Source organism: Alosa sapidissima, chromosome 14 (assembly GCF_018492685.1).
Source record: "Alosa sapidissima isolate fAloSap1 chromosome 14, fAloSap1.pri, whole genome shotgun sequence".
NCBI lineage: Eukaryota > Metazoa > Chordata > Actinopteri > Clupeiformes > Clupeidae > Alosa > Alosa sapidissima.
The window spans coordinates 14,448,547-14,464,619 of NC_055970.1; the positions used below are offsets into that span (position 1 = coordinate 14,448,547).

A 16,073-nucleotide genomic window follows, 5' to 3' on the forward strand; every position below is an offset into this window, starting at 1 on the left:
AGGGGCCTTAGTACCTTGAGGCACTCCATATTTTACCATAGTCTGGGTAGATGGTTTATTATGGACCTGTACAAATTGTCGACGGTTAGAAAGGTATGATCCAAACCAAGCGAGTGCTGAGTCTATGATGCCTATCAAATTTTCAAGCCTATGAAGTAGTATGTCATGGTCTATGGTGTCAAAGGCAGCACTGAGGTTTAGGAGGACCAGTATATCAGGTATCAGGTCATTAAAAACAAATTTTTTTCTAGTATTTTTGACATTAAAGGAAAATTAGATATAGGCCTATAGTTGGCCAGGTTCTTAGGGTCAAGGCTAGGTTTTTTAAAGGGATGGCTTAATAACAGATGTCTTAAACGCCTGCAGTACATGCCCTGATAGCATTGAATTAGTATTTATAATCTGGAGCAAAGCATTATCCAGGAAGGGGAGAGCAGTCTTAAGAAGGTGAGTAGGAATAGGGTCTAGTAGACTTGTTGTAGATTTTGATGAGGAAATTGTGGAAGTAAAGTCTAATATGTCGATAGGTCTAAATGAATTAAATGTTGTTTGAGGTCTCATCTGTGATTCTATTATGTTTTCGCTATCGTTCAGCAATGGAGTATGTGCATTTGGTGAAACTGATTGGTTATTGATCTTATCTCTAATTGTTTCAATGTTGTCATTGAAAAAGTTCATGAAATCATTACATTATTATTTCTAAAAAGTCTGCATTAGTTTTTTCAGATGGGCCGTGACTGTAGTATTCAGCTTAATTAGGTACTGTATAGTTCAGTGTCATTTTAAAAGTAATTAGATGGTGGTCAGTTAAGGTGAGGTGTTGTGGTAAGAGAGTTAATCATGCACACAGCAACAAACAAATATTCAGACGGCGCTGAACACAAACAAGAAAAGACGCACCAAACAGTTCAACCTGAGCTTAGCGCGGTATATTATAAATGCACAAATTATCCCATGCAACCACACAATACTTGAATTCCCCCCCCCCCTCCCTTTTGTCTCAGTCCACAAAATTAAACTAAGTTCTCTTCCCCATTAAAGCCCCCTTTTAACGTATCGTTTGAAAAGCTATCAAACCAAAGGGAACTAGCTTTAAATCTCTGTAGCTGCAGCAAACAACACTGGCACCACGTATTCAAACACACCCGCACTTGCTGAATCTCTCCACGGACCGCCCCACACACCCAGCACACCCCCCTAAGTAAGCTTGGGAACGCGGTAATAGGAATCGCAGGCGGCCGAGGCCTTAAAGAGACACCCCACATTCGTACCAACATACACAATGGAAAATAAGTACATTTCACAGGTATACATATTAATATCATTCATCATACATAAACCTTATATGTAAACAATGCAATATGATCAGTGCAACAATAAGCTTTTCATGTTTTAAAGGAACACTTAAATTAATGTGACTGTGTCACACAACTGTGAGACAGTCGTAATCACCCAATATAAGTATTTTTTCTGTTTGGACAGCTAAAGTGGATTAATCCTTATTCTTCTAGATTTATATGCAGCATTCAACACCATTGATCATAACATTTTAATTCACCGCCTTGCGAAGCGGGTGGGTCTCTGATAATATTCTAAAATGGTTTCAAATCTACATTACTGGCAGAGATTTTTATGTTAGTCTAGGAGATCATGTGTCTGTAAAACATGACTTGCCTTTCGGTGTGGCCAAGGGGAGCTGCATTGGTCCCCTGCTCTTTTCCCTATATATGCTTCCATTAGGAAACATCATAAGTCAGCATTATGTAAACTTCCACAACTATGCAGATGATACCCAATTATATATTTCTGTGGAGCCAACTAACCCAGATGGCCTTTGCTCCCTTATCGCATGCTTAGCCTCCATTAATCAGTTGATTGGCAACAATTTTTTTTAAGTTAAATGATGATAAAACAGAGGTACTTTTGGTTGGACCAAAATTAAAGCAAGATGTCGTTCTTAGTAATCTTGGGAACCTGGCACACCAGGTCAGAGCACATCACCCATGTTTTAGCTGAAATGCACTGGCTTCCTGTTTCCTATAGAATTGATTTTAGGTTCTGTTAATTCAGTAGAAACTAGCCAATGACAGGAGTGCAAACAGGACTCCTGGTCTGACCAACCAGCTTCTCCTCTGACGGCCAGAGTTGCTCTGTCCTGCTATTTTACATCATGTTGCTTTGTTTGGGCAGAAAGCGACACAACCTTTACATTGGCATTTGGTGTGTGATTTAAATATGTCTCTCTCTCTCTCTCTTTCTCTGTGTGTGTGTGTGTGTGTGTTTGTAGTCCAGACGGAGTTCTTGGTGTGTGACATGAGTCTGTGCTTCACCCATCCTGAGGTGTGGATGCTGATTAGGCCTGAGGACACAGCTGATGCTGATGAATCCCCCGTACATGACCAAGCCCTGTAACATACACACATACACAAACACACACATACACGGACGCACACACACACACATACACACGCACGCACGTACGCATGCACACACACATGCACGTACGCACGCATGCACGCACACACATGCACGCACACACACACACACACACACACACACACATGCACGCACGCGCACACACACACACAAACACACACACACACACAGAGGATGCTGATGAGCCTTTAACTCACAAACACTCGGATGATCTCTTAACACACACACTCACACACACACACAGGATGTGTTTTGGACAGTTGAACTATCCTGTTGGTCGGCATGCTGAAGCTGATGCTGAAAGACAATAAAAATATACAATATGTTCCACAGCTCTGAGTACTACTTGGGCCTTACATATGTCAACTATATCACAAGGGCTTACATTGTCCCCAGGGCAACTTAAGTGCCTTGCTCAAGGGCACAACGGTGGAAGTTGGGAATTGACCGTTTGCAAAAGCCACGCCCCCTAGTTATTGCGCTCGTCAAACTCAGACCGGAGTTGTCTAGAAATTCAGTGGTAGCTGTTAAGACTGTCTGTAAAAGTTACAGCACAAAAGGCTCTTTTAGAGAGCCATGGACCTAAATTCATTTACAATCATTTACAATCCTTTGAAAGACTGCAGTATGACATGGAGACACATGTATAAAAATTCATATCTAGCTTTGTTGGGTGACAAGCTTAAACGGGAGGCCACTGTGATTCACTGATATTAATTATTAGCTGTGCTAGACAGACTTGCATGCATGTTACAAGGACACTAGGCCATGTCCATAGACAGTAAAAGGAATGTCATGTAAGGAACATGGTGCTGCCAAAAAACGGAAACATAGCCTACATTGCAGAGCCACTTCAACTTTATTATTTTATGAATAAATGTTACACTACTGTGCACAGACCCATGCTTCTCTGACGTGACGAAGCTAGCACGTTATTAGCAGCGGTTAGCTAACTATGGTAACGTTAGTTATATACAAGTCTCCTCCAAGTGACAATCATTTTATACACAATGCTGGCAATGCTGAAAACAATTAACATCCTTATTTATCTTACTTACATTGAGTTGACTGTGTGGCTTAATCCACAGATGTAGTGGAGCACTGTCAAAGTCCTTTTAGGCAAGTCCCTCCACTCGGCGGCCATATTGCAACGCTTTTTTGGCACTCATCGGGCATCCTATTCGGCAGAAATGCGCCTGAGCAAGGCTTCACTACACCAATCTTGCTCCAGCGGCGAGTTCACAACAAATGATTGGCACGATGTCTTCACAACACACCATATGATTGGCTCAATGTATTCACATCACACCACATGATTGGCTCAATGTATTCACATGTCGACGTTTTGCCGAGGAAGGGGTGGGATATGTGTAGACCACGGCCATATTGGCGTGTAGCCCTTTGCATTTCTATGGAGGATTTTTGGAGTGCTGTGTCTCCTCATTAGGAAGTCTCTGGCACTGTTTCCTTATGGTTTGCTAAGGAGTAACCCTTTGCTTAAAATAGTGGAGATCTGGGACGAGAGAATTTAATCTAATTTAACATAATTACAGAAAACTTCATTAAGATTGAAAGGCATTTTTCTGTGTATCGGTGTTGTGTTAATCCCACATGTGTCATTTGACTGTCCTTTTCAACTCATCACTATAAAATCCCATAAAACCGAACAAAAATCAAGGCTCCCAATACATTTCTATGGAGCCGTAAGGTGAAGTTGCCGCGCCATGTCTGCCTGCACGGAGCTACTGGACTGCCATGGGCTCATCTGCGTTTGATGGGCGGGGTTTTGCGAACGGTCAATTGAACCAACAACCTTTAGGCTCCTGCACACACTAACCCAGCTCCTTAACCACTACACCACACACACACACACACACACACTACTGCACACTAGCCCAGCTCATTAACCACTACACTACCACCACCCTACACAAACACACACACACTACTGCACGCTAGCCCAGCTCCTTAACCACTACACTACCACCACTTCAGACTGTGCACATTGCACACCATTCAAATGAGCCCGTAGATGTTTTCTGCCCAGTACTGTTCCTACACACACACACACACACACACACACCACCTTTACATTCCCGCCGGCGGGACAGTTACCCACCTCCCCCCAACATTCTAAATCAATTGTATGCACCATATTGCTATGTAGCATTATAGTAATGTTATACACCATTTCAAAGCTTTGACTCTTGGGAATCCAAAAATGACAACTTTTTTCATGTACAATCTATATAGAGCTTTACATTCTCAGATTAATTTTATTATGTCTCAATTAAATTTGATCCAAAATACCCCCCTCCCCCTCCTCCGCTTTTGGTGCTACCCTGACTTCTGGCTGCAGTGTAGCTGCAGCACAATAAGTAGATGCGACATATTGGGTACTGAAATATTCACAAGAATCCATAGAAATGGAATCTTCATGTTGTATTATCCAATATTAGTTGTACAGATGTATAGTCTATCTTATACACACTCATTGAACTAACAAAGTAAATGCAAAAATAGAGACTTTTTTGTAATTATTCCATATTTTGTGTCAGTCTTTATCAGAACACCTGACATACAATCTAAATAGTCCACAAGAAACCTCAAAGTGTTACCTTTAATTTCAGACCAGGATTATGCTTCTACACAAAGGGGTTCATGTGCAGTAAGCATTTGATTGTGAGTATGCATTTTGGATAACAAAAAGTCCTATAGGGAGTTTCCATAGGCATTTCACAAATGCATGAGCATACCTTGGCAAATAATAGTCTAAAGCACTCATATTTTCATTCTATTTCGATCTACTTTTGCACACAGCTTCACAAGACCTGGTGCTAGGGCTCAGTTTCTAAGGGATATCAAGTGACCTAGAGGGCTGAAATGTGGTCAGTTCAGAGATGCTTGTAATCCGGCAGAAAGAAAAAAACTACATTCTAGTCTCTGTAACTCTGTCAGTACAGTACATCACACAGTTATTTTGACTCTTTTCTATGAAAACTACAGGTTCTGAGCTTTCTATAGAGGTCCAGCATTTGATGATTCGCCCCAAAAGAGGTGGGAACCATGCCCTAAATAGGCACAGTGCAATTTCAGTCAAAAACTTGAAATTTGTATTGAGATCCATGTGGTTAAGCAGAAGCATGTATCCAAAGAGACGTACAGAAGCAGAATCACATGCAAGCTACAGTGCAGAGGAGACTTTAGCTACACATTAGTACTGCATCCATCAACACAACAGTGCTGACATTATAAGGACTAGTCCAAATGTGCTAGCAATACTACTGCATCCATGTGTGTTGTGTGCATGGTAAGTGTGTGTGTGTATGTGTTTGGAAACAGTCTGCCAAATGTTGACCAATGTGACAGATTATCAGTAAAACTCTAGTTAACCATACAGTCAGGTATAGTGTTGAGAAACGTCAGATTATCAGTAAAACTCTACTTAACCATACAGTCAGGTATAGTGTTAAGAAACGTCAGACGCTGTTTCCTTATCTTACAATCAGCCAAAAGGACTTGATTGCAGAAATTGAACAAAAAAATAAAGAACTTACTGCTAGTTGAAAATAAATACTGGCACTGTGATTGGAAGGTCACTGACACAAACAAGCTTTTATTTAGATTGTGGAAGTCAAGAAGTAGCTAGCTACTGCTCCCTAGACGGTTGTAAGCTCATTCTGTGTGAAATAAAAATGCGGAATATGCTAACTTTAACCACGCGAGTGTTTATTTTCCAGTAGTTCCGAGGTCTATGCATGCACGCCTCTTTTGATGAGTTGTTATGCAGTTCTGTTGAGCTCGTGAGGTGTGAGCGCGTTCGCTCGCTCAGCAGTGGTCCGGATCGGCCGTCAGGAATACCTCGGGACTCCTTTCATGAAGGCCGGAATTGATCAACGTGCGCCTGGGGATGTCCGCATATCAAAGTAGGCTACTGCCCAGGTCGCGAGGTGTCAAACGGTTGATCCGCCGGGTGTGTTTATTCGCTTGTGCCTGACGTGTATTCCAAACAGCGAACAGCGAATACAAAAGACACATACACTTGAATAAACCTGTGGCCCCATATAGCTTTTCTTTATGTACAAACATGGTGCTTAGAAATAAATACATCAACTCAAGGTTTAAGTAGAGCCTACATTTAGCCAAAATCAGTGGATCCCACCCTGAGCACACGGTAGGCATGAATATAGCTCAGCGCATAGACTTTACGCGGTTTCTCCGTCTGTGATATCCGGGATGTTTCCGCGTGCAAAAGTGTTTGATTGTAACCTGAGTACAGGTGTCGCATATGACGGTGCAACACCAGTGGAACTTGCAGTTGCAGCTGCTTGAGGTCTCCACGCGCCGCTGCTCCACGCGCAGTCCGCACTCGTGGCAGAGGCGTTGGCAGCTGCGTCGCTCCCACTGGGAAAGACTGTCACTGTTCTGCAAGCACTCGCGCCCCTCGGTACCATGCAGCCCCAGGCTCAGGTTCCGCGCGCAGTAGTCGGGAGATTCCTCAAGATAGATGAGTTCAGTGCGCGTGATGCTACTGAATGCGTCCGCTAGCGCACCACGATTGTCAGCGCTGTTGCCGGCTCGCACGCGCCTCTTGTCCATCTCGAGCTTCTGCGCCTGGTCATGCTTCACCTTCAGGTAGTTCCCCACATCTCGGAACTCCGCGAGCTGCATCCAACAGGTTTGTAAACTACAGCTTTGTGAAAGCCCGTGACACCTGCACACGCGCCTCATGGTGATCTTCACAGCCTAACGGGAAAGATGACACCATAACCTTTCAGCTTCACCAGTATAAATGTATGCAGAAAGCTATAAAAATGTATGGAGGAGGTGATAGAGGCGGGAGTCTCACCTGTCGGCCAGCCTCGTTATTGTGCAGGTTCATCTGCGCTCGCGAATCTTGTCCAGTTTCAAGCGCATCAACATATTGTCTGGAGATTCTCTCGCCAAATTCCACGTTATCACTACAGCCACCCCACGTCCACCCGCGGCCACCTGCAAACCAATTACAGATCAGAACGGTACTGAAACGGCCGTCCGCCTGCCAGTAGCCTAAGCAGCAAGAGGTGTGAGGGTGTATGTGTGTGGAGGTGAGAGTATTCATTTGGGGATATTAAGATGAAATCCAGCGGCGTGTCTGGGATTGGAGAGCTTGAATTAGAGGTGTGCAGAACTGGAGGGATTCTTACCTGGTTGGCGATTCCTGGAGTTGTCACACCTGCAGTTGGCGAGTTCACCCAAACTACAGTTTTTGATGAGCGTGAACATGACGCCTGCCGCACTTATCGCGTGTAGAAATGACGTCTCCCTGGTGGCTGTGGGCGAGTTACGGTAAAAGTGAAGTTAATCAAATGATTCATTCGATATTTCTAAGTGAAATTAATCAAATGATTCATTCGATATTTCTAAGTGAAGTTAATCAAATGATTAATTCGACCTGTTCATATTTCGTGTGCTGCAGAGTGACGTCATACCTGCGCGTAGTGTTCCAGGAGCAGTCAGAAGTAGTGCGCTCTCGGGACAGTTCCAAAGGTCCCACGCGAACTGCTGTTTACATTCTTGAATCCCACGCCGTGCACCTGCCTGCACGCTACTGGCATATGTCAGGTCAGCCTGGGAAACACCACAACCAAAGGTAATTTCTGATGTACACACACGCGCGCGCGCCCGCACACCAGTTTCCTTCAATGGATTTATACGCATAGGTCCCCTGACAATTTGAAGCCCCCTTCACACACGCTCGCACGCACGCACACACACATGGTGCTGACCAGGTGTGTTTGAGCGTGTGTGTCACAATGGGCATAATATTGATGTAGCATGTGTGATCTGTCTTGTGGTTTGTTAATGTTGTCTGTTGGATATTAAGCCGTGCCCTGCCGAGGAACTGACTGTAAATTAGCCTAAGGCTAACATTGCTACAGTGAATCAAATGGAAACATTTATGTCCTAACAAATGCCCCTAACAAATGAAAATAATAAATAAAGATAAACACACACACACACATATTGTGCTTATCATGCTCTCATCCGTACATTGCGCTGGGCAGACTGACTCCTATTGGTCAGCATCCCAGAGAACAGTGGCAGCTCCGCTGATCTGTGGCACTTACCTTTGGACCGGACATCAGCACGCTGTTCAGCACCCTGAAATGAGCACAAACGGATCCGCGTCACCGACATGAACACCGCACCAGACATGCATCATGAACATCAAAACAGAGACACGCATCCTGCTTCCTCTCAATATATGCTTACCAAGCGCACGAGGGCACGAGTTGGGAGCTCGCGAAAACCCACAGGCAACGCAATAGCAACATATTCGCGAGTCTGTGGCACGAGGATGAGCTGGGGAGCGTTTGGTGTTGAACCCTGCCAGTGGCTGTAAAATCTGCTGAACTCTGTGCCACGCCGTCGATTCGAAGCCCAAAACAGGCATTAAAGTCATTGATTGGCCGAACGCCAAGCTGAAGGAAAAGGAACGCCTCCAGAGAATATCAAAGAGGGTCCAGAACGTTTCCCATTTCCCACGAGCCCACCAGATATCCCGCTGCGCACACCGCCAATAAACATTTGGGACACAAAGACACGTGCACACTGAGCTACAGTTATTCTTTTATTTTGTAACATTATTATTTGATAAGGTAATATATATTTGGTTGAATGAGAGGAAATAAAACACAGCTTTGGCAATTAAGCAAAATAAGCTGTGTGCTCGCTGACGCCCGTGAGATGAACAAGTGTGTATGTGAGATGATGTGCTAAAAACCAGTGCTCAAAGCACGAAGCAACTGCTACTGCCACATTAACCAAACTCAGCTGTGTTATACAATCAATAAATTACATAAAATTAAATACATTTCATTTAATTGCGAGTTCACAGAACTCTAAAGTCTTTTCACACCGAGTTCATCGGCTCAGTTTTTGCGCGTGTGTTGTCTCCGCCTCGTGCCATTCTTTGACCTACGGCCCTTGTTGCGTTTCGCACAGTAATATTTGGTTACCACCTGAGTGCAGGTGTCGCACGTGACGGTGCAACACCAATTGAACTTGCAGTTGCAGCTGCTTGAGGTCTCCACGCGCCGCTGCTCCACGCGCAGTCCGCACTCGTGGCAGAGGCGTCGGCAGCTGCGTCGCTCCCACTGGGAAAGACTGTCACTGTTCTGCAAGCACTCGCGCCCCTCGGTACCATGCAGCCCCAGGCTCAGGTTTCGCGCGCAGTAGTCGGGAGAATCCTCAAGATAGATGAGTTCAGTGCGCGCGATGCTACTGAATGCGTCCGCTAGCGCACCACGATTGTCAGCGCTGTTGCCGGCTCGCACGCGCCTCTTGTCCATTTCGAGCATCTGCGCCTGGTCATGCTTCACCTTCAGGTAGTTCCCCACATCTCGGAACTCCGCGAGCTGCATCCAACAGGTTTGCATGTTACAGCTTCCCGACACACCGTGGCACTTGCACGCGCGCTTCATAGTCGCCCGCACAGCCTGTGTAGAGGGGAGAGGTCATTAGTATCACGAGCGGTGGTCACCACAAAGGATCAACCAAGCTGAACAGTATTAATAAAGACTTGTTCTCGAGATTATGCGACTCTGAGTTTTGAGAACAAATAGTTACAAAAACATGTTATGGTTTGGGTATGGTTATGGAATATAACAGACACCCGAAGCAGGAGAAGGAAAAACGAAAGGTATACGTACGAGTCGACCGGCTTCATTATTGTGAAGGTTTACTGCAGCTCGTGCATCATGACCGTTTTCCAGTGCATCAACGAACTGCTTTGAGATGTTCTCTCCAAAGTCCACATTGTCGCTGCACCCGCCCCACATCCAGCCGCGTCCGCCTGTTAACACAACGAAGGTGAGACCACCAGCATGAGCGCAAATACATTTACACATACATCCAGAGTGGAGCTTTGACTGAGTTTTAAAGCTGCCAATGTCGAGGTGGATTGTGTTGAGAGCGGTAGAGGTCCATACCCATTTTGCCAACATTGGAGTCGTCGCATCCACATTGACTCAGCTCCCCCATGCTGCAGTTCTTAGTTAGCGCGTGCATCACCCCCGCTGCACTGATGGCGTGCACGAACGCAGCCTCTCTCGTGCCTGTCAGCAAAAGATAAGAGTCATGAGCAATCTGAACACGGTCCATGCAAGTCACAGGAACTTTGTAAGACGAGTGCGAAAGAAACTCACCCCTTCTCGCTCCGCTGTGCGTGGAGAGCTGCAGCGCGCTCTCTGGGCAGTTCCACCTGTCCCACGCGAACTGATGCTTACATTCCTCTATGCCTTTGCGCGCGCCCACCTGAACGCTGCTTGCATAAGTCAAGTAAGCCTGAGAAAAAACAAATACAAAGTTAAAAACATAAAGTTAACTTGTTAAATAAATAACACAAAGTTCACAAAACAACACTTGTTAAACTGATGCACATTGCACGGTGGTCAAATTCAGATGTATTTAAATATGCAACATAAGCATTTGAATTATATTCTGGTACTGTTTCGCTTACCTTAGGACCAGTCATGAGGAAATTATTCACGGACCTGAAGGGAACACAAATGACACGCGCTGGTCAGTGATGCAGTACAGAACATTCTAATAAACTTATGTAAGCCAACACACAAAATAAAACATGCCAAAACAAGTCGCGGATTTTCAAAAGTGTTGAAAATGAAATGAAGACTCACCAAGCACTGGTGGACAGCGCGTGACCACACACAGACAGAAGAAGTGACACAAGTAACTTGCAGATGCTCATTTTAGCCAACCGTCCGTTGGTGAGGATAGTTCCAGCACGAGGAAAGAGAGAAGACTAATCTGGTCTCTCGTGAGCCAGGGCATTTATACTGCAGCCAGCTTGACTGACAGGCATATTTTCACCTCTGACATTTGGCCGTAAATCGCGCAACGATTGGCTGGCCGGCCGATGGCGGCTGGTAACAACACTTCAAAGCTTTCACGTGCATTTAATGAGAGTCCCTTCCTTAGTTGCCAACGCCCCATCATTTGATTATTAGTAATATTGAACACTTATTAGTAATATTGAACACATCGTTTGATTATTAGTATGTTATATAATATTGATGAACACTTTTTTCTGCACATCGACTGCATGATGAGGTTTGTTGTAGTTTTATGACGCTAGAGTATGCAGACGTCCTGGATGTAGAAGTGTGTGTGTTAGAGAGGGGGTTGTCGCAGCTTTCGGGGGTAGAATTGTAGAATATGACAGTGTTGGCCACTCATGATTGCTGTCGGTCCACTGTGCACTGAATATGTCGCAACTTTGAACACGTATAGGTCAACTCAAACCACCACCAACAAACGGTGCAACTGATCGGGAACATATTTGTGCACTGAAACTGGGAGGACATTGTAATAAAATACTTCACCACTGCGTGCTAACAAGCATGCAAATACGGCGCGACACCTGGGTCGGCGTTGGCACGGGAGTGTTAATAGATTCGCTGATGCTGCCATGAGAACAGTTCAAGCTTCGTAGAAGGCTTTCTCCCAAGATTTAACATGCTGACCCCAACAGGCCTGTGCTATCGGACATTAGGCTAATGTGTTTGACTTGGAGAAAGTTTATTCGTAATGGATGGTTATTTTGGTGGATTATGGATGCGCAGACTGAAAACTAGTTAACGTGCTGTGATTGGGGCATCACCAGATTGTTGCGCAGTCTTAACTACTTTCGATTACTTGTCAGATTAATTTCTAGATACTTCATGAAGATATTAATCGTTCGACTAGATTAATTGTTGAAACCAGTCATTATCATATGCGCCCGCGAATCTCGAATCAAATCGTCATCTTCTCCAAATCCCTTTATTAGCTCGCGACTCACTTTATGTAAGACAATAGACAAGCCCTCGAGCTCCATGGATTACCCTCTGCGCTCGCGCCAAAACAATAGTGGGCTGCGCAAGTGACGATAATCCGTTAATTGGATATCAAGTTTTCACTGCGCGTGAATCGTCGCACCTTTCACACGGTCATCAGGACAGGCCAATATCTCAAAACACAACTCTGCTCGCGCTCACACCCAATCCTCAACCGATCCCACGATACAGACCGAAACACAGTCTCAACACTTGTCCCTGCATACCGCATCTCCATTTCTATAATATCAGACTGCAGCACATACATATGCACAAATATACTATTTCTCGTTCAATATGCATTTAACCTGTCATTCAAAACGTGCCCTTTGCGTGCTCAGGTCTGTTGTAGAACTAAATGATCTAAGACCATCTGATGCCAGACCTTGAGCTCTTAAGAGCCCCGAAACCGTTTAAAGGCCAGTGGTGTTAATGAAATCGACTGAATCGAAAACTCCAGAGTTGGGCTAGTTGAGTGTGGTATGTTATATGACGCCTCCGAGGGAGGTTGTAAATGGATACATGTCGTGTAGTAAGCGTCTTGCGCGCAAACAGCAGACAACCCGCAATCAGGCGGACGCCAGTTCTCACACCCCGCGCGGACGGGGGGAAGCACGCTGCAGAGTTCAAAGGAGGTGTGGGGCTCCTCGCGCCTCATTTCTGAAGTCTGTACATAGACTCCCTCGCAGGAAGGGCGACAGTCAGCACGAGACAGAAAACACCTGCCGGTGCTCATGCGCGAGGGAGACCGGGAAGCAGGATGCGGTGGCATAATTATTACGACATTCTTTACATAGAAAATAAATACAATCCCCACAAATTAAACATAAATACAGTTCCCATAAATTAAAATCCTTAGATTAGATAGATAGATAGATACTTTATTCATCCCAAGGACAATTTTAGCCATCCAGTAGCTTATGCAACCATAACACAACAAACACACATACGCACATATATCTCACATACATAAAAATCACTCACAGAAATGTATACATTTAAAGGAGCAAGTGAATTGATTACGCAATGCGTGTGAAAGATAAAAAGTTTGCAATAGGAAAAAAGTTTTAAAAAAAAGACAGAGCAACCGAAAAGGCTCCCACTCTTGTCGGCCTAGTTCAATTTAGCCTATAATAAGTAGGATCTCTTCCAGCCTCCATTAGCTTAATCATGAATGGACACATGGCGACACCACTGGTGCAGAGCAGCGCCACGAGCTGCAGATCACTGGACAATAGAGAAACGGACATACAGACAGAGCTGCAGAACACTGGAGAACAGAGAAACGGACAGACAGACAGAGCTGCAGAACACTGGAGAACAGAGAAACGGACATACAGACAGAGCTGCAGAACACTGCAGAACACTGGAGAACAGAGAAACGGACAGACAGACAGAGCTGCAGAACACTGGAGAACAGAGAAACGGACAGACAGACAGAGCTGCCGAACACTGCAGAACACTGGAGAACAGAGAAACGGACAGACAGACAGAGCTGCAGAACACTGGAGAACAGAGAAACGGACAGGCAGACAGAGCTGCAGAACACTGCAGAACACTGGACAGACAGACAGAGCTGCAGAACACTGGAGAACAGAGAAACGGACAGGCAGACAGAGCTGCAGAACACTGGAGAACACTGCAGAACACTCCTACAGAGAAACGGACTGCAGAACACTGGAGAACACTCGTACAGAGCAACGGACTGCAGAACACTGGAGAACACTGCAGATCACTGGAGAACACTCGTGATCACTGGAGAACACTCATACAGAGAAACGGACTGCAGATCACTGGAGAACACTGTAGAACACTGGAGAACACTCATACAGAGAAACAGACTGACACACAGACAGTTTGCTGGCATCTCTCTCCATCTGGGAAACAGAGACGTGTGGGTCTATCTGCGCAGAGTTTGTGTAGTTTGTGTTTTGTACCACCACCCTACACACACACACACACATGCACACAATTAGATTCACTTTCCATAGCATACATCTGTAAGTCCAAAACTTCTATGCCACACAATCATACACACACACACACACACACACACTCACACACACAGACACACACTCACACCCACACACACACACTCACACACACACAATGTTGGAAAATGTTGTAATTCTTTTGTCATTATTGGGAGGTGTAGGCTATTGAAGCCGGCCACTTCGAAGCACTTGTGCTAAGCTAGGCTAGCGGTGGGTGCGTCAGACCGAGTAACTGCATGCACGGAGATGAGAAGGGTATCGACTTCTCTAACTTTGGGGAATATAGTGAATAAGCTTAAGTCCCAATAAGTCGGCGTGTTCCTTTAAGTTATTAACATTTAAACATTTTAACTTTTACATTTTTAAACGTTATTATTAGTATAGTAATAATAATAATATATTATTAGTATATTATTAATGCTGTTATAGCTACAGCATTAGAATAACATTTAAACTACAAAGTTATAGCTACAGCATTAGAATAACATTTAAACCACAGTGGAATTACCACTGCATCTATCAAAACTAGTACTAGAGGATAGGATGCCTACACATGAAGTACTAGTACTAGAGGATAGGATGCCTACATATGAAGTACTAGTACTAGAGGATAGGATGCCTACATATGAAGTACTAGTACTAGAGGATAGGATGCCTACATATTGGGGCAGCCGTGGCCTACTGGTTAGGGCTTTGTACTTGTAACCGGAGAGTTGCCGGTTCGAACCCTGACCAGTAGGAATGGCTGAAGTGCCCTTGAGCAAGGCACCTAACCCCTCACTGCTCCCCGGCGACGCTGTAGCAGGCAGCTCACTGCATCGAGATTAGTGTGTGCTTCACCTCACTGTGTGCTGAGTGTGGATTGGGACCAAATTTCCCTCACAGGATCAAAAAATATATATATACTTATATGAATATTATACTTATATGAAGTACTAGTGGGAAGAGGAGGGAAGGAAAAGTGGTAAGTGTGTATCAGGTGTGTGTGTGAGGAGGGAGAGTGGTACGTGTGTATCAGGTGTGTGTGTGAGGGGGAAGAGTGGTGAGTGTGTATCAGGTGTGTGAGGGGGAAGAGTGGTGTGTGTGTGAGAGGGAAGACTGGTGAGTGTGTATCAGGTGTGTGTGTGAGGGGGAAGAGTGGTGAGTGTATATCAGGTGTGTGAGGGGGAAGATTGGTACGTGTGTATCAGGTGTGTGTGTGAGGGGGAAGAGTGGTGAGTGTGTATCAGGTGTGTGTGTGAGGGGGAAGAGTGGTACGTGTGTATCCGGTGTGTGTGTGAGGGGGAAAAGTGGTGAGTGTGTATCAGGTGTGTGTGTGAGGGGGAAGAGTGGTGAGTGTGTATCAGGTGTGTGTGTGAGGGGGAAGAGTGGTGAGTGTGTATCAGGTGTGTGTGTGAGGGGGAAGAGTGATGAGTGTGTATCAGGTGTGTGAGGTTGTCATAAGCTAGGAGAGGAAGTATTCATGGAATAGTTGTGTCTTCAAGAATTTGTTGAAGATAGAGAGGGACGTCTCTGCTCTGATGGAACTCGTTCCACCATTGGGGGACCAAAGATGAAAAAAGTCTGGATTGCTACAGGAATCAGGGTGGCATGAGGGAGGCAGTGCCGTGGGCATGAAGGGGTATGAGATGAGAGGGGCAGTGCCATGGGAATCAGGGGGGCAGTGCCAGATGACGCTTCAAGGCAAAGCCTTTATGAGAGCACTTCGTCTGCAGTGGGTCTGTTAGTCTGCAGTGAGTCCTGTTCAGATTAGATTAGATTCAAC

At 45.1% G+C, this 16,073-nt stretch overlaps 2 protein-coding genes across 4 annotated transcripts; both read right to left on the minus strand.

Annotated features, from left to right (window-relative positions):
- Positions 1 to 6,021: 6,021 nt before the first annotated feature.
- On the minus strand, positions 6,022 to 9,874 carry LOC121682368 (protein Wnt-8a-like). Of its 3 annotated transcripts, none has more exons than XM_042062485.1 (6): positions 9,801 to 9,874; positions 8,547 to 8,580; positions 7,908 to 8,046; positions 7,623 to 7,748; positions 7,286 to 7,428; positions 6,022 to 7,182 (listed from the first exon to the last, which is right to left on the minus strand). In XM_042062485.1, exons 2-6 carry the CDS (start codon positions 8,559 to 8,561, stop codon positions 6,628 to 6,630), a joined length of 978 nt encoding a protein of 325 aa, XP_041918419.1. In that variant the 5' UTR covers positions 8,562 to 8,580; positions 9,801 to 9,874; the 3' UTR covers positions 6,022 to 6,627. The 3 variants fall into 3 exon arrangements, with proteins under 3 accessions (XP_041918419.1, XP_041918417.1, XP_041918416.1); XM_042062483.1 differs by lacking the exon at positions 9,801 to 9,874 and adding an exon at positions 8,692 to 8,948 and having other exon boundaries at positions 8,470 to 8,580; XM_042062482.1 differs by lacking the exons at positions 8,547 to 8,580; positions 9,801 to 9,874 and having other exon boundaries at positions 7,908 to 8,454.
- On the minus strand, positions 9,037 to 11,217 carry LOC121682367 (protein Wnt-8a-like). The gene is made up of 6 exons (XM_042062481.1): positions 11,118 to 11,217; positions 10,940 to 10,973; positions 10,626 to 10,764; positions 10,410 to 10,535; positions 10,131 to 10,273; positions 9,037 to 9,917 (listed from the first exon to the last, which is right to left on the minus strand). Exons 1-6 carry the CDS (start codon positions 11,186 to 11,188, stop codon positions 9,351 to 9,353), a joined length of 1,080 nt encoding a protein of 359 aa, XP_041918415.1. The 5' UTR covers positions 11,189 to 11,217; the 3' UTR covers positions 9,037 to 9,350.
- Positions 11,218 to 16,073: the final 4,856 nt, after the last annotated feature.